Source organism: Tachypleus tridentatus, chromosome 1 (assembly GCF_004210375.1).
Source record: "Tachypleus tridentatus isolate NWPU-2018 chromosome 1, ASM421037v1, whole genome shotgun sequence".
NCBI lineage: Eukaryota > Metazoa > Arthropoda > Merostomata > Xiphosura > Limulidae > Tachypleus > Tachypleus tridentatus.
Window position 1 is genome coordinate 46,037,879 of NC_134825.1, and position 19,889 is coordinate 46,057,767.

A 19,889-nucleotide genomic window follows, 5' to 3' on the forward strand; every position below is an offset into this window, starting at 1 on the left:
GTCGGTGATTTAAAAAATTACATAAGAGATGCATTTCAAGAAATTAATGCCCAGAGTGACTTGTGCAAAAATGTTTGTCGAAGCGTAAGAGGTAGACTTCAAAGCTGTGTAAATCAAGAAGGAAATCAATTTGAGCATTTGCGTTAATAAATAACATTTTATTTTCATTAATATAATTGTCTTATTACATATAGTTGTACGTATACGTGATCTCTAAATAAATGTTTTTTTACTGTCCACCTACTTTTGGCTCACCCTGTATACAATCTATGAGAACTTTTTCTGTTTTTTTATTATTATTATGCTATTATCTTTATACACTAGGTGTCAGAATATAATTCACGTGAAACAAATTAGTATAGGATATACTTGTTTCACTTGTCAATGAGTACACGAAAACCGAAGATTAGGTAGGAAATGAATCTGCGCAATTTAAAATTATTAAGTTTAGAGTTATTATTTTTTAGTCTAAGTATAGTTTTTAACAAAACGTTGTCTCAAGTTGACCCGGATGCTTTCAGAAATGTAGTAAGTATTAATTAGATTTAGAAATTACGTTATTTAACATTGAAATTTAAACCTGTCATGTTAAGATCTTCTAGGTAGTATCACAGATAAATCGGTGTTTGAATCTAACCCCATTTATCTTTTTTCCGATGCGTTGTGTTCGCTTATAACTGACTAACCGCAGTATATCCGTACTTTTAGTTTTACTCTCCAGGTAGTGATGAAGCTTAGTCGGCATTCGACTACACATGTTGAAAACAGCAAATGCTAGTCTAGGATGCATGTTATAACATCTTTATTATCTGGAATTAGCAGAATACTCTATTAAAAATATTTCTGTAGAAAACATTTTCGAACAGTAGTAAGTCGTAGGAACAAAGGACAGCTGGTATGGGTATTAAACAATTTTACTAATAAAGCAGAGAACAACGCTTTGACCTTTTTAAAGTCAACGTCAGGTTAACAAAGAGTTTGCTGTTCCACTTTCTTTTAAAATTATATCTAAGGCTCGCTGAGAGTGGAGATGGGCAAGTGACCAGAGGTCTGGGCGAATGAAATCAAGTTATAGTGTAAAACCCACAAAGCACCTTTAGGTTCTATTTTAATTTAAGGATAAATAGCACGCTTTTTACTTTTCTTTACATACATGTACTTGCTACATTATGAATGACTGAAATAATAATTTGAGTAATAACTTTGTACTTTATTGATTTAACATGTATTTGTTGTTACTCTATTAACATTTTTACATGTATACTGTGAGCTAAAAATGGTTGCTGCTGTGATTTTACCTTGTTTATGAACTTGTTGCTATCCTAGTTTAAGATCTCATTAAGATCTCCTTGTAATAAAAGAATTATGACAATCAAAATGAATGTTTTTTAGTTATTTCACTCATTCATTGATGTGGTGACATCAGTGGTATAGCAGTATGTCTGTGAACTTGCACCACTTGAGACCAGGTTTCAATACCTGTGGTGGGCAGAACACAGGTAGCCCATTGTGTAGAGCTTTGTGCTTAACTACAAACAGGTTATTGATGTAGGAAAATATTGTGTTAGAACATTAAACTCCTATGTTGATCAAAATTAAGTTAATCTATATGAACATCAAACTCCCATATTAAGTAAAATTAAAGGAGTCTATAAGTAAATATGTAACTAATTTAAAACATCAGCATAATTTAAATTACAATTGTTTATGAACAGGAGACAGGTTTGGGATACACAGCTTGTACTCCTGATCATTTCTGAATAACTAATCATTCACTTGTTTCTCTTGGTAGTCTCAAATCATAAGAAGTAAAGGTTATCCAGTAGAAGAATACAGTGTTCAAACAACTGATGGCTACATTCTGGGAATTCAACATATTCCTTATGGAAAAAAGTTTTCTCAGAGCTCAAAGTTAATTAAAACATCATCCAAAAGAACAGTTTTTCTACAACATGGATTACTAAGTTCTTCCACTGACTGGGTAATTAACTCACCCACTGAAAGCTTAGGTAGATTATTGTCATATTCTAGCCATTTTATTAAAGTAAGCCTCAAACTAGTTTATTACATGTAATTTTACTTTTAAACATATTGTTTGCATAAATTGAATGTATAAAAATAGTGAACTCAAATGTTTTTTGCATTATTTTTTGGTAAGTTCCTTCTTGTACTTTTGGCTGAATTTTTATTTTTATGGATTTTTTTTTCCTTCTTGTAAGTACATGATATTATATATATTAACTAAAATATTATAGAGTTTAATCTAAAAAATTGAGATTCATAACAACCTTTCATGAAGCTGTCTTTAATTAGTGTTGGTGCAATTATTTTTCAAATAGAAAATTATGTAGGGATTTCATAAAAGAAAAATTAAATGCCAAATATAGTGGGATGGATTTATTCTGTTGGTGTTCTGTGATGTTGACAGTAATTGTTTTGTTTGAAAATACATTGTGCCTAAGTAATTTGTCATTAATGCTGGCTGGCAACATATATACTGTGTAGACATTCAACAGTTGAATTTTAATAATTTATCATGTAAGTATAAAATGAGAATAATCCCTTACAAGTTCTCAAATCAGCTAGTGCAGATATAATATAAAGTTGTAAAGTTTATTTCTCTGTTGAAAAGAAATGGAATATGACAAAATTTTGAAATTATAAAATAATTTAGCTACTCTAATATAAGGTTTTATACAAACTTTTTTGTCTAAGATGTCTATAGTTTATCTGTAAGCTGTTTCATAATTTTTAAGGACTGTGTTAGAAAACTTGTAGAATAGGCATAAAAAAAACTCAAAAGGAAATTCTTTGTTTGTAGAATAACCAAATATGGAAGAGATTTAAAATAAGAAACAAAAAACTGAATATAGTTGTATTTACAAAAGAAAAAAAAAATCAAGAAAATTTCTTTCATCTTTTCAACTTACTTGAAACTTCCTTTGAAACATCCATGATCCTACAGGGAAGAACATTAGAACCACAATTTGAGAATAATTGACCTAATGACATTTTGATTAATTACTGCAATTTTTAGAGTTTAAACTAACTGTTAAAATAATTTTGAATATTACCTTGATCCTGCTGATAGGACGTAGATACATTGTATAGTTTATTTCTTTGGGTTATTTTTTTAATTTGTATTGTTTGAAATCACTTGTAAATTGTCAAAAAATTATAAAGAAACTCTGATGATGAAACCTAAAAGATTGTGTATAAATAAAGCCATGAAGAAGACATCTGGTCTAGTTATAATGCAGTAACTTGTCAATGCTTGTAATATTTTTGTCATAGGTTTGTAAAGTTATTTTGCAGTGTAAATGATTGAGTAATCTAATTATGTTGCAACAGATGCAACATAGATATTGCATAGCTGTTGTGTTTTTAAAATCATTTTAACAATATTTAGAACTATAAAGTGATAGAAGTGTAGTCAGGTTACTGTAGAAGCTCTAAAACTTGAAATTCAAAATAGTAGCTATTTATTTTGAAATTTATAGTGCTCATAACACTTGTAATGGAATCATGAACATAATGTAAATGTCTGAAAAGTAGAAACGGACCTCAGTTTTAATAAACCATAGCTTGTACGTAATTTAGAAAACAAAATGTCCTTTATTTTCAATTGTTAAAATTTTAGTAAAATTCTTCTTCTTGCTAAAATTTTTACAAAATTATGTACTAAACTTTAGTAATTATGTTGCTATGGGCTGACTCAACATTTGCACATTTTTTCTTTCCTAATCAAAAACAACAGATTATGTATGCATGTACAGTACTTTAATACTCTTGTTGTTTAATATGTTTTCTTCTGCATTGCTTATATATGAGTGACATTGTTTAATGGTAATGTACATGAGTGGTGTACAGCATGTTAAATCCAGGTCATGCAAATATGATTCACAGTACTTTAAATTTCTAAGGGGCTATTTGAGTCTGGTTTGTAAGGCTTCTTCTTAAGCTTCTGTTATGGTTTTAAAATGATGTTTAGGCAGGAAAACACTTATACATGTATTATATCAATGTACAAAAAGTGATTTATTACAAAACAAACTTTGAATTGTAAATCTTTGAAAATAATGTTTTGTTTTGTTATTTCTCAACTGAATTACTTATTACAAAAATAAAATATACCTATTCTACAAAAAACAATGTAAATGACATGGTCCTGAAAGTAAATGGACTTCCATAGAGGCCCATGTCACTTTTTTTTTTTTTTTAAATGAGCAAAAACTGTATTTATACCTAATAACTCTAAATCTGGCAAATATATAACTATTTGGTATAAAAAATAAAGTTGGGCCAAAGCCAAATTCCACAAATATGACATTGGGAGTGAATGTAGTAACATTTTTTTTTACATTCTTGTATATTTGTTTATCCTGTAGTTATGGTATTTGTGTAAGCTGATGTGGGGAAAATTATGTACTTGTGCCAGTCTTCTACTTCAGACATATGTTACCTATGACATCTCTTATGAACTGTTGTGACTTGGAGTATATCTTCCTTGAATATGTATAGTGGGGAAGATCACTGATGTTAGTAATTTCCAAGGGCTGTGGAACACTACATTAGGACTTTTCTGACTTGAAACTTTGGTATCTTAATGTTTCTTTGTTTTTGTCTCCATCTGATGTAGATATGTTTTCTAACCTGCTCTTTTCCTCTAGAAACAAATTAGAATTCAACTTTGAATCAAAATCTGACCAGTAGCCCACAATTTACATTGTATGAATAAAAATTAGTTTTATTTATACGTACTTCTGTTTGCTTTTATGTCACTTTCCAGAATTATTCTTTGCATGAGATTTTCAAAAACTGCATTTTGTGGATACTTGAAACTGTTTGAAAAATATCAGTGTATCTGAACGATAACTATGCAAAGATGAAATTATATAGTTTTCTTGTTTGTGTGTGTGTGTGTGTGTGAGGGGTAGTAATGTTATTAAAAACACTCAACAAAACTTTCAACACTTTTCATTCTTTCAGTTAGGATAGTAATATTTTTATGTATTTTAATCAAATGGAACTGAACTGTTGATGCTTTTACAATGAAGATGTCTATAATATTTAGGTTTCATCCTTGCTGATGCTGGTTATGATGTCTGGCTTGGAAATTTTAGAGGAAACACCTACTCAAGGAAACACATTAAATATTCCACTCATTCTAAAGAATTTTGGGAATTCAGGTTGGTAATAAATGCAACATGAATCATAAATATTATCTAGTGCTTTATTGTATTATACTGTAAACACTATAAAAGTGATGCTCTTCTTATGGCTGAATATTATCTTTTATCTGTGAAGAGTTATTAATGTTTTTTGAATTACTTTGTTGTTACTTTTCAAATAAGAAATATTGTCCTTTCCATATTTTAATAGTTTTCAAAATCTAGTTTAAATATTAAGTATCTGCACTTGTTAGGTAATTAAATGCTGATTGGTTTTTCTTATAGTTTTGATGAAATGGCCCTGCTTGACTTGCCAGCAATGATTGATTTTGTACTTAACAAAACTGGAAAGAATCAACTTTTATATGTGGGCCATTCTCAAGGCACTCTAACGGCTTTTGCCCTGTTATCTGAAAAGACTGAATACAATAAAAAGGTATTTTTTAAAAATTAATTCAGTTTACTGCAAATCTTTCTTGTAGTTATACATTTATATTTTTGATACCTTTACACATTAAATTAGGTGCTGTTATTTTATATCACCACTAGAAGTTTAAAAATTATTTTAACATTGACTCTTCAAAACAGGCAGACTCACCTCTGAAATAAGAAAGGCTTTTTCTTGTTTAGTTTTTCTAAATGAGTCAGTGGATGTGAGATCCATAATATCCTTGATGTAATGTTGATCATCATCAACTTATCCATTGCACTTGTGTTAGGAGGATGTGTAGATACACACATGTATGTGCTTTCCTGCCATAATTCAGATTTTATTTTTGACAGTCATGTTGTTAACTTTGTTAGAATTAATTTGGAAGTTAGTGTTTATTATGACCCAGATATTTCCAACAATAATAGGACTTCTACAATTTCTTTGGAGGTCTTACTCATGCAGTTGCCTTGTAACATACAGGGTGATTCAGTTAGTGATTTATTAATGTATTCAGGCTGTTGATGCTGTATTATCTGCTGGTGCATTTTGCAATTGTCTGGATGCTCAGTTTGCATAAAACCTGATATTTTATCAGGAATTTGAACAAGGTTTTCTTTTTCTCAGGCCTACCTGCCTTCAGTGTTTTCAAAGCAGAACTGTTAGCTCTACCAATTTTATTTTCCAATATGTTCAGTTTTAAATCTTAACAGATTTCTGTTACTCCTGAAGGTGTTAATTTAAAAGAAGATTCAGTTCTTGAATCCTTATTTTTTCCACCTTCTCCTAGTAATTAATTGTTTTTGTTGCTTTTAAAAACTAATATAATAAGACTATTTCACTCCTCATATTTCTAATTTTCTTGATCCTCAGATTAGGTTGCTTGGAGACAGTCTTCTGCATGGTCTTTTACTTTGATTTATTGTCAGTTTTCTGCTCTGCAGTTTTCCTTGTTTTGAGATTTTATTCTCATGCATACTAATGGTTATTCTTGTTTTCCTGATTCTTTCATTCAGGATCAAATATATACCTTGCAATCTTCTTTAACTATGGGTCTCAGCAATATTGTTTTATATCACCATATAGTTCTTATGTTTCTTCTTATGTTGCTTGGAACACATTATTCTATATCTACAATTTGTGATCCACTCACAAAATTTATGTATGAATTTTCAGATTATGGCCCTATAATTCCAACCTCAAGCAGTTGAACCATGACTATCTAGTTGGGGTCTGGCCAGTAGTGATGATTGAATATATAAAATTTTTTCTGCAGTGCATGAATTCAGTTCTGAGCAAAGAGCAGACCTGTTCTGGATGTAGTGTGGTTCTTCCACTTAGGTGCTTTTTTTTTTTTTTTTTGACATCCGTGATCTGTTCAGATACATTCTCTCTGGGTAATTCCTCACCAGCCCCTGTAATGTGAGAAGGTAAGGATGTTATGGAAATTAATATTTTCATAAATTGAAAATATATTTCCAATAATAATTACTACCTCTTCTAACTCTCTCTCCTTTTCTCGTCTCTAAGAGCTTGTGTTAGACTGCAGGCAGATTGGGTTACTCTTGAGGAAGTGATAATATTATCTGAATGAGGTGCATTGGTACATTGAGATAGGTGAAGAGTGCCACGAGACAGATATCAGTAAGAGTAATTAAGTGAGGAATAAAAAAAGTGCAGCAAGAGAGAAAAATCAGACCAATACTTAGGTGGGCAATGGAAAGAAACAATAGCAGTCAAGTAATAGTTGTAGTTTGATAGGAGGTAAGTATTATTGGAAATGAATTTTCATTTAAAGAAAATGCTAACCTCTGTTGGACATGGCAACCCGTGTATTGCAATACAGTGTACCATATCTTTTAACAATTACAGGGACATTTGAAGTTATAAAATAATTTAAGTTAAAATAAATAAACTCACAAAACAATAAGAAACAAATACTGTCTCCATGTTTGAGTGAAATTATTCAGTATGGACTCTATGTTAAATATACTTCTGCAATTGACTCAGATAAACATTCAGTCTCTATTACTTCATGAGAGGGTGATGCCATTTGGTGACTGATAATAAACCAATGGTTTTATGAATCTCCCGTTTCCTCCTCCATTTCAATGTAGGTATTCTGACTTTTTGTATTTAGAAGTAAATATATCTGTATTGAATTTTACAATTAAATTTCAAACAGATACTTTCCTCTGAAATGTATTCTCACTATAGATAAAGTTGACACATGCTCCACATTGTTTCAAAGATATTCAGAATTTGATTTTTCGTATTTATTGACAACATTTTAACAAGTAAGAGCTTTTCATGTTTCATAGTTTATTTGTTGAAATTCATTTTAATTCTGAACATTTCAAATTTTAAAATACATTTCAGAAAATCCTATTTGAAGACAAATGTCATTTAGAATTTTATAGAAATTTGTCAAATAACTGACCATTTACACAAAAAAATCAATTGTCTTCCATTCTATATTTAACTTCTCCCACATTTTTGTCAAATAAACATATAAATGACACTTATTCATCAGAACTGGGGTCTTTTTTATTTTTGTTTTGTTTGGTTGTTGTGTGTTTATTTGAAATCTGGTCCAAGTTTCACATCCTGCTGCCACAAAATCACACTCTACAGTTTGGGGACATAAATGCATGATAAAAGTGGTCAAATCCCACCATTTGATTAGATAGTTCATCACTAGCTGCCTTCCCTCTAGTTTATTAGTTCAAAATTAGAGATGGCTAGTGCAGTTGACCCTTGTGTAGCTTTTAAGAAATAACTAAAACAATTATTTCAAAGCAACTATAACTTTTTAAACATTTGCATTATTACTTGTCTGTCAGTTGTTTTTTGTCCCAAGGTTCACATATTGATCTACTTACAGCTATTTGTTTTCAGATGCACTTCCATAAATAAATACATTTCAGTGAAACGTTATAAATTATAAAAACTGTTAGTAGTTAACGTTTTTTATATAATGTTAAAAGATGTATGTTTTTAAGCTTAAAATAAAATGTGCACCTTCTAATGCTTGGTGATAATTCAACAGATATTACCTTAACCTATTAAGAATACTAATGAAAGATATAAATTATGTATGAAGTCTGAATTTCTCTGCACTATTGCTTTGAATAATTTATTATTTAAATAAGCATGAGAGGGTTTATTTTAACAAAAACCTAATGTATTTTCAGTGAACTCAATTACTAAGTGTATGTGGATAGGTGTTTTTTCTTTAGATGGCAAGAAAATTCACAGTGTGGAAATTATATTAAATTTTATTGTACTCTTAAAATATGAGTTTACACAAAATTAGTATATACATTTGTCCAGCATCATTCTGATTGAACTATAAACTTTAACTTCCAGGTGAAAACACTCTTTGCTCTGGCTCCTGTAGCAACTGTTGGATACATCAAAAGTCCTATTAAATATTTAGCACCATATACCAAAGACATAGAGGTGAGATTTTAATTTAATGACTATTTTCTGAGGAAGAATTATATACAAGTCATTATAATTAGTATTTCCTTATGCCTTTACTGTCTTATTTTGCAGTAAAGTCATACTTGATGAACATCCACATACATGAAACCAATGTTGTCTTAACTGGAAGTAAAATGAATAAGAGCTGAAAGTGTTCTAGTGGTTAATGTGCTGCACTGTGGGCCTCTAGATATATTGTTTGCTTCCTGTCTCCACAGATGAAAGTATTCCAGTGGTTCACCTGCTGCACTGTAGGCCTCTTGATCTATTGTTTGATTTCTGCTGCTGCAATAACAATAAAAAATTGTGCTCACTACTTTGGGCTATTCATTTTGGTTAGACAAAAGTAGCCCAAGAGTTTACTGTGTTGTTGACTACAGTAGCTGCCCTCCCTCTAGTTTATAAATTGAAAATTATAGATAGCTCTATATAGCTTTAAAGTTATTAAATTATTCCTTATTTTAGAATATTAATTTTCAAAAACATGTGTAATGTATTATTACTGTGTTTATTGTTGGATTATTGTAAATTAACATTCTCCATGTGTAAGAGTAATCATATTAAAGGTACCATAACCAAATAGCTGCATTATTTGTTTTTCTCAACATAAAAGGATTTTTAAAGAGTAAATAACTTTTTTTTTCAGGTGCTTTTTAGGCTACTGGGAATTAATGAGTTCCTTCCAAATACTAAGTTCATAAAATTTCTTGGTGACTTGGTGTGCTCAACAGAGATTAGAATATTTTGTGAACAGGTTATTTTTCTGTTTGCTGGTGTTGATCCCAAACAAACTAATGCTGTAAGTACTTCATATTTTATGTAAAGTTTGTAATAAAACAAACGTTTTCCATTTTGCTTTGTTAAATAAAAGAAAAGGGTACAGTAAATCAGTGTGTTACAAGTTTAAAAATAGATTTATTAAAACCTAACTTTTATCATCTGGTTTTTTGACATGTACCAATGTAATGTTGCTTACTTCATAACTGGATCATGAAGGTAATTCAGTAATAATAATTCCTGTCAGGAGTGACCTGTTTCTACTTCTAATTGTAAGTCTAAGCACTTCAGTTCTATATTTGTTCTAAATTAATTTGTGAATTACTTTCATAGCATAAAAGCTGTAAATAGAAACTGATAACAATACTTTACAAGGTGTTGATACATGTTGTTTTTATCATTTTTATAGACTCGTTTACCTGTATACATTTCTCACAATCCTGCTGGAACTTCAACTCAAAATATTGTGCACTTTGCTCAGGTCAAAGAAAGTTTTGTACTCATTAATACTGTACTGAACATTTTAACTTTGTTGTATTCTAAATATGATTTAACTTTTGTTATATATGTCACTACAACTGGTCTTTCAGTTGTTATCCAGGCAAGTGCAAGTAATGGTGCTAGTTAGTTCTTTTGCATTTTTATATAATTGTTTATGATAGCCATATGATTTTGTGTACTTATCTTACTTCTCTAACAACTAACTTATTACAAAAAATATCATACTACTTCAAAAATATATTTTGTTGATTGTTAAAGCATTGTATTTAAATATATTAAAGACTTACTGAATGTTTACAAACTGCTTTTTTTAACAGCTAGTGAATTCAAAAAAACTTGTGAAGTACAATTATGGAAAGATTAAAAACATGGAATTATATAATCAGGTACTTGTTTTTAATTCTTATTGTTTGTAAATTTGTTATATCATCATCACTTAATCATTGGATTTTAAATTTTACATTTTGGAGGTTCTCAAAATCTTGAAAAATTAGTGAATTACAAATGACTAATAATAATAATAATTCATTACAATCATTTATTCAAAGAAAAGAAGATAATATTTGAAAAATAATTTAAATATAAGAAATTCAAGTGTCAAGCAAAAGTAAATGAAAAACGAATAAAGTGAAATATGTAGTCTTAAAGGTTTCTCTTATCTCAAAAATGTACATACACACACAGTGGTTTCATCCTGAAGTCCTTTGTATTATTTTTTTCTAATTATTCACATATCCCTAAAGAGCCAATTTGTTGAATATTAAAAGTAAGTGTAACCTGGAAATTCCAAAAGAAGGTAGTTTTGGATGTACCTTTCCAAGAAAACTTCAAGACAAGTTTGTTTGTTGGTTGATTAAATTTTTAAGTGGAATACAGCATCCACAAGTCACCTTACTAGCTTGTACTAAGATCTGCATGCTGTGAGTACATTCAGCATAAATCAATAAAGCCACATTCTCTGCATAATTAGTTGAGCAATTGCCGACCTTTTATGCTTCTGCTATTACCTTTTTATGTTAGCTTTCAATTGAGATACAAATGATTTCACCTGCAATTTGGTATGAAAGATCGAGACATCACAGTAGTCAGCATAGAATGATCATGCAGGAACACTTTGAAAGCATCCACAGACAAATTGTTGTACTTGGCATGTGGCATGATATCTATCAACATGGTTCTAAACAATTTTTTAGTGTCATTTGAAGACTTCCATGCTTCTTGTACTTGGCTGTTAAGCTTGTGATGCACTGATAGATTTCAGTCACCTTACCGCTTCAAATTAAGAAAAACTGGATTGTGTAGGTTTTTGTCTTTTCAACAAAAATGTCCCCCACTGGCACAAGGACCTGTTAAAAACATACATCCTAATTTATTATTTTATTTCTCTTAATTTTGTAATGTACTGATGTTTTCAATGAGTGAGTGAAATCCATTAAGTAAAGTTTTCTCAAGACTTTAGTATGAAAAACTTTCAGTTTAAGTTTTTAGTTTTGTGAAATATATTTTTTTCTTTTGGTTTTGAATGTTTCAGATTCTCCTTACTAACTTGAAACAAAATTCTGATGAAAAATGATAAACCACCTTACTTCTGACACCCTCGTGTAACGTCTGAATGTTTTAAGTCAAGAATAAACTAGTAATATTGTTCTTTCTCTGCAGTGTTGTGAATTCTTTCATCTTTCAATAAAGTTTTATTATGATTGTTTTCTTCATATTTTTGAAATAAATGAATCAATTAAAACTGTTTATAATCAGCCCATAACAAAAATACTTTCTTCTAATATCCAGACAGATCCACCAGAATATCTTTTGGAGAAAATTACTACACCAGTGGTTCTATTCTGGGCACAAGATGATTGGCTTGCTGATGCTGTAGATGTTGCTTTATTACAACCACGTTTGAAACATCTGAAGAAGAGTTACTTAGTCAATTATACCATGTGGTCACATTTAGACTTTATATGGGGAATAGATGCTTCAAAATATGTATATAAAGAACTACTAAAATTGCTCCAACTATATTAGATGTATTTTGTCAAAGTATCTATAGATATTGAAATAAACAAAGGACAAAGAAAGATTTTTCTGCATGTATTGCAAATAGAAGCATTTAACCACTTTCCTTAAGGTTCTTCATGATTTAAAGTACTTTTAGTATCCTTTTAAGGATAATTAAAAGAATATGGATCTAAAAGAACCATTTAATCAAACCCAATAACCTTGTAATATCATTTGCTTGTTTTAAGTTTTATTCAGTTTACTATAATGTTAAGAACTTCCTAAAGTTAGTTGCTTAATATAATATTCTAAACCGTCATGATGTTTAGTACCTTGCTTTTTTAATCTTGATTTGAGAATTACTGCATATATTACAACAAAAGCAAGAAATTGGCTTGAAATTTGAATTAAAAATAAAGGTATGGTCAGCTTACGTATATTAAAAGTTTGCATTAAAGTTTTAATGAATTAGGTTTAAGCGTGCAATGTGCAACTTAATGATTTGTATTAAAATTTTTGAATGTGCTTCAAAAATGACAGTCACTCCTGCTACTTGGTCGAGTAACCACATATACAATGGTTACTGGCAAATTGTTTCTCTAAATTAGAGACAACTGTGTCCAATTCTAACCTGGCTGTTTAGCCCATATGCTAGTCAGTTTGAAAAATATCAAACAAAATTTGTTGAAGGGGCAAATTATATTAGGATTATAAACAGTGGGACAATAAATTAAAACATTATTAAAAACAACTATCATTCTCAAGAGTTTCTTTCAGACAGTGTCTTTAATAATGCTTTAGTCAAGTTTATATTTGTTTTTAACTTAATGGTTTCTTTAATTCAACATCAAAGAATAGTTAAATTACTGTTTCTATAAAAGTTTCATACTCCTAATACCATTCATTTCTGTGTATTATCAGTTAAACTGCATTTGCATGAAGAATGTTTTTATTTTAATTTGTAACACTGGTAGAAACTTAGCTCATTCTAACTAGTGCTGCTAAAGTAACTTTCATAGCATTGTTTGCACTAATATTGAAAAGTAAAATTGTCAGCTAGCATTTTTTTGAAACACCATAATAAAAACTTGTTACATAATTTTTAAATACTGTATGAAAGGGCAAATAAGACAATATATTAATTTATATTGTCAGATACTGCTGTATTAGTAAAATTATTTGAACTTGTAGAATTAATATTTGTGAGAGATATATGTAGATGAAATGTTGAATTTAAAGTTCATGAACACGTTTTTCAATATAATAACCAATCTTAGTTTATTAAAGGACATTAATTTATATGAAACAGAGGTAATTTTGAAAATAAATTTTATATTTGTATGTGACTTTTTTTTATTAGTTTAATAATGTACTAAATCTTAAGTTTCAATTTGTACTTAAATTTATATGAATTCAATTTTTCAATTTGATCTACTTCAACATTATTTACAGTGTAGTTGCATTTAAAACATATTGGCTTTAATAACCATCAATGTTATTTGATGAGGAATTTGTTTTATAGATGATTCTTTTTTATTTCTTATAAAGTTTCTTGATTACGTTTTATGTATTTTTACTAGTCATATATCTTTTTTTGAAATAAATATTTTCTACTGTTCTAAAGCATTTTGATATTAATATTCTTCATCTGTACATCTAATGTGAAGAAAATTGTATTTGATTAAATGTTTTAAATGATTTTATTAAAATTAATTTATTTCAAAAGTATTTATAAAATATTCAACTGAATGAAATAACCAATTAATTTTGAAAAGCCAACTCAAACTTTTAAGTAGAAGGTAAAATTGTATCTAAAATATTTTCTTTTGTTTTTTCATTGAGTATTATGTTTACCAGTAAAATGATTAGTTCAAAATGCAGTTCAATAGGTTAAGAATCTGAACTAGTAAATAATACTGATAACATATAACCTAAATTAAGATGGTGAATCATAGTACTATATTCCATTTAAAAATATTTTTCTGGACCAAATGGTATAAGGTCAGTCTTTCCTGGATATTAATGGTATATATTGTACTGTGCAATATCATGAAAACAATTTCTCTTTATTTTGTTGACTTGTAAATTATATTATAATATTATAAAACAAAGCTTGGTTAGCAGTTGTATCGTGAAATATACGATTAACAAAATTGTCATTGACCACTTATAGCTCCACAGTGGCACAGCAATATGTTTATGGACTTACAATATCAGAAACCAGGTTTCAAAACCCATGGTGGGCAAAGCACAGATAGCCCATTGTGTAGCTTTGTGCTTAATTCCAAATATACAAACAAAAAAGACTACTTGTATAAAAGCATACAGAATTTTGAAATATAGTGAAAACAATTTCTAGGCCCAGGATATCCAAAAATTAACCTCCATACTTGTTTGGAGAAATGAAGGGTATTTTGAAGTAGGAAGTTCCCTTTACAACCAGTTCATGAGTTGATGTAATGCATTATGTCAATAGTAAAGTAATGTAGTCTACTCTACTGCATAAAATTTCCAAGACTGATAAATCAGTTGAGATTAATAGCTATAGTGACTACATATCCCCAATTTCCAGGGATAGCTTTGATTTTTTCTTATTATATTTGGTAAAGCTATAAATACAACTGGCACTAAGGAAAGCAAACTTCTGTTACTATTTGCACCTGGAATTGTTGCAAATATAGGTCCCAAAGTTTATGAAATTGTCGTTGGTTTTAATTTTCAAAATGTCATTTTACAATAAAACAGATTCAACACATGATATAAGCATGTCATACATACATACATGCACTTAAAGTATTGTGACTGTGCATTAAATGTAGCATTTACTGTCTTCCTTTTCTTTGTAGAAAACATCTTCATAAACGATTGTGGTATCCTTTCAAAACTGTATATATGACCAATGTATTTTGGCCACCTTTCCTTACAGTCAAAATCTATACTTATGTCATGCTTGAAAAAAAAAGCCCAAATGATCATGCTTAGTAAATCTGTTAAACCTACTAGTGCCTGGTACTAGAGTATCATTCCTACACTTGATTTATACTTGATATGACATTAAATAAGCACAACTACCATATGCATAGAGGATTATGACTTAACCAGATAGGGGAGTAAAAATTTTTATAAATTTAAATAAAAGAAAATCTAAAATTTAAACTTAATTACTTTATCTATTATTACATTTCATGCCATATAACTGTTGCAAAGGCATACGATGAATTGACGTGTTAAAGTCATCAAAGGAGTTGAATTCATCGCTAATTTTAAGTCTCATTATTCCATAATTAGTCTTTTTGACTGATGGAATATCAAGATTGTGTGTATTATATCTTAATATGTGAAACAAACAGCAGTTTTGCTAACTGCCGCTCTGCAATGTTTGTTCCTATTGTTAATACTGTGTAGTCACCACGTAAAATAATATTTTCAAAATTCTTCAAGAGTTCATACAGCATTTTTTAAAGTCAATTAAACTTAGAGATAAGTTTGTGTTTACTTATTTTTCGTATATACATACACACATACATTATTTACATTTAATCATTAATGTTTTGTATAGTTATGCGATGTATATTTTAAAATTGCTATTGTTAATTAAGCCCTAGGCATAGTCCAGATATGGAAAGAAGAATTTTGAATTTTTGTGGAAATTGATACAGTACTCTGGCATAAGTGACTAACTAGTTAAACTACAAGAAAAGTAACTTGCCTGTAGTAAATTTAGCTTAGCCTTGCTCACATAGACAACGTGCAAGGCACAGAGTTCGTAATAAGCGCTATTCTGTAATACATGTGACAAACTTCATTGAATTTACTGTTTAAGAAAATAAAATTAATAGGCGTAAATAACGTTTTCGATATCACGGCTTCAACGCGAGGTCATCATTATAAGTGTTAACAACATGGTCCAGTACGCGATTGATTGCAGCAGTTATTGGTGTTATAAAGAAAAACAAAAGACTTAGCGAAGTAATAATTTGTTACTCTTAAGCAAGATGAAGGTCCATATTTCAAAGTAAGATAGTCGTGTATGAGCGATAATTGGGTACTTGTGACTTAGCGTTTGGTATAAGTTTTTTCAGTGTTAATCTAAATCTGATGCAAAAGAAAAATTTATATTTCGTTTATAATTTATGTTTGTTTGAAAGTAGGCATTAAGTTACATGCATAACGGACTATTATTACTTCCAAATATATCAGATTAAACGAGTCCTATCTCAATCTGTGTTAACGTTCCTTGGCTAGATCTACAATAACAGACATGTAGGTCTCTCCCTATTCTAGTACAAACTAATCTGGACCAATGGAAATTTGGGCGTTTATAAGTAAGCCTAAAATACAAGCAATTACATTTGTTTTCCTGGATGTATTTACTTGATATGTGCTTTTTGTACCATTGGTCTGTAAGGCCTACGATTGCACAGATCTATGCCCGTGTAGCTTAAATCCAACTTTTATTTTTATATTCTCTTTATGTAATCTACAGAAGGTACAGTCAATTAAAGAATATACTCCACCTCTACATCAGAGATTCTCTTTTCAATTTCGTCTCTGGTGAAAAAGAAAATAATTCGTTAACATATATATATAATCACTTGTTTTATTCTGTTCGCTAATTTAATAGATCTAGGCCTATTATTAGTCAAGCAGTTAATGTATATGTGGCTTGTACGTCTTAATAGTTGGCTTTTCAAACGTTTTGATATGTTTAAGTCTCTCTAATTGTATTTTAAAAACATCATAGATCTAACTTTCAGGGCCTGGCATGGTTAAGGCGCTCGACTCGTAATCCGGGGTTCGCAAGTTCATGCTGAAAGTGAAACGGGATTTTAATACCCTTGATGGATACAAAACAGATAGTCCATTGTGTAGCTTTGTGCTTATCTACAAATAAACAGTTCTCGTGCTGTACATTTTCAAGTGAGCCGTCTATTGTGAGTTTAGGTTGTCAATTTAGTTTTGTTTTTGTTTTCTTCTGGTGAGGGCACACTAACGATGCCATGCAACTAAGCGTTCAAAAATCTATATTTTTCCGTTCCGTAAAAAGTTACTAAAGGGCTACTTGCACTAACCGCTCGTAATTCTGGATTGTGACACTACAGGGAAGGCAGCTAGTAAATACTACCCACCAGCAGTTAGGGGTTAATTCTTTACCAACCAATAGTGGAATTGATTATTATATTATAACGTTTCTATGGCTGAACATGTGAAAGTGTTAAATTACAGGATTCACATCCGTGACACGCAGATTGAGAGTCGAACGCCCTATGTCCACCAGGCCTATTCTAAACACTTAGGTTTTTCAAAGCGATTAATTATAACAATTTGAATGCTTATGGAATTAGTGGAAAAATTGAAACGTTACTAAAAACTGACTGTGTGATGCAAAACATAATAATGATAAATGGATGTATTCAAATTGGGAGGATGTGAATAGTGGGGCTCCTCAAGGGGATGTTCACAGCCTAAGTTATTCATTATTGTAATCATAGGATAGTTCTTGAACGGCAGTGTTTTCAAGTTTAATTGTGAAATTCAAATGTGAAGATTTTGTTCCACTGTGAGCTTCATATGTTTCTCTTATTCGAAAAACATTACCAATCTTGAGATTGAGCCAAAATAAATACATTGAGTATTAATGGTAAGAATTGTAGTTATGAACTTTGGGCATGACAAGTTGGAAAGGTTTTATCTCATGGAGTAGCGTAGCTACCATGTATGCTTAAGCATTCATATCGTTATTACATTTCTTAAAGATATATATATAATTTATAAACGTAAAATATAAAGATATATAAAAGTAGTGTCTTCCTGTTCCTTCATCTATATTTTATTTCAATATATCTCTAGTTATAATAGTACTTATACTGCCATATTCCCATATCTCAACATTACACATCATTTTATACATTAGTAAAGCTGAACAGGCTGGCTGGTCTGCGTGCTAAGGCCAATAGCTGTAGTATGGGTATCGTGCTTCCATCTCATAAATTCTAGTGTCTCTTTCAACATCACGAAATAAATGTGTGTTTGTGTTTTTCTTATAGCAAAGCCGATACATCGGGCTATCTGCTGAGCCCACCGAGGGGAATCGAACCCCTTATTTTAGCGTTGTAAATCCATAGATATACCGCTGTACTAGCGGGGGGCTGCACGAAATAAATAATAATAGACAGAAAAAAATGTCCTACTGAAGACATTTCAAGAGACGAGGGTAATTTGATGATAGTGATTTCAAAAATGTAGTCATAATGTGTCAACTACCTGTAGATTGAATTATTTTAATACCTTATCAAAATTATGTTAAATACCATGCAATCAACTCAGTACAATATACTTATATTGTGAAATTAAGCTTGCGTGAATAGCGGTACTGAATAAAAACATATATTTTAGATAACTTCAAACATTGACTGTACAGTATCAGTGTAATATTCCAAATATATTTATTCGTATGTGCTATTTGTTCTCGATATAATTCTAGCGACTTGCACCAACCTAGTTTCATCACTACTTTTACCTGTTATGCTAGTGAATGACGAAACTCTCATGCACTCAGTTTGATAGAACATTCGAAAAATCCCGCGACTGAACATAAAAGGGGTGGAATCAGACGCTTCTCTCCAATTCGAGGTGTAATCCCCAAGTACGCTAACTTTCTGAAGCTACGAGAAAACTACGTTGGGACAGAATAATTAAATATCCTACAACGCACGACTTATATAACCTAAAATATTTATGGAACTTGCACCCACTAGTGCTTTGTCTACCAGCCTCTACACAGTCTTCCTACGAAATTTAGATTTAACCATCACAACAGACAAAATACTCTTCTCCCTTGAACATGACACCTACTCTAAAATCCATGCTGTGCATATGATCATTTCAAAGGAAAACGGAAAACCTTCTCTTCACATGAAAACTCCTTACTGACTCCAGAAAAACTACACATTAAATACTCTCTTGTGGATGCTTCTATCACTTTTATTACTTCAAAGTAGAGAACACTGAAAACCACTTCCACCTCCTACACACACCACTACCTCATCACCTTTATTCAACAACTAATCAACTAATGGTAGACCAAAAAAATCAACCTCAGATCAATCTACACAAATCAGCCCACCACTTTTCAGAGACTCTTCCATCATAACAGAATTAATCGTATAAACAGATCAAGCTGTTCAGACAATAAAGTTCCAAAGGAAAAAGTCAACTTAGACCCACCAGCCCTCCATCCCCACGAGAACACTAATTTCATCAATGGTAGTTCCTGCTCCGACAATTAAATACTAACATCTCTCATAAGAAGAACTGTCAACGAATTATGCTGATCGTTCGGTCAGAATAACAACATAGAAAACATCAATTCCTTCTTCCACTGATGATGATGACATACTCAAACCTAAAGCCTTTTTTCAGTAGATCTTATCAGTTCCAGCATACCTCATTTCAGTTGGCTATTTCTCGGCAATCTAAAACTCCATTAAGTGAGTTTCTAAAAATATGTTACGCTACTGATTCGA

General features: G+C 30.5%; 1 protein-coding gene across 2 annotated transcripts; it reads left to right on the forward strand.

Annotated features, from left to right (window-relative positions):
- Positions 1 to 340: 340 nt before the first annotated feature.
- On the forward strand, positions 341 to 13,986 carry LOC143247453 (gastric triacylglycerol lipase-like). 2 transcript variants are annotated; one of them, XM_076495589.1, is made up of 9 exons: positions 342 to 528; positions 1,793 to 2,009; positions 5,075 to 5,189; positions 5,457 to 5,607; positions 8,971 to 9,063; positions 9,734 to 9,886; positions 10,274 to 10,345; positions 10,683 to 10,751; positions 12,154 to 13,986. In XM_076495589.1, the coding sequence occupies exons 1-9, from the start codon at positions 418 to 420 to the stop codon at positions 12,388 to 12,390; spliced, it is 1,218 nt and encodes a 405-aa protein (XP_076351704.1). In that variant the 5' UTR covers positions 342 to 417; the 3' UTR covers positions 12,391 to 13,986. The 2 variants fall into 2 exon arrangements, with proteins under 2 accessions (XP_076351713.1, XP_076351704.1); XM_076495598.1 differs by lacking the exon at positions 10,683 to 10,751 and having other exon boundaries at positions 341 to 528.
- The last annotated feature ends 5,903 nt before the right edge of the window (positions 13,987 to 19,889 follow it).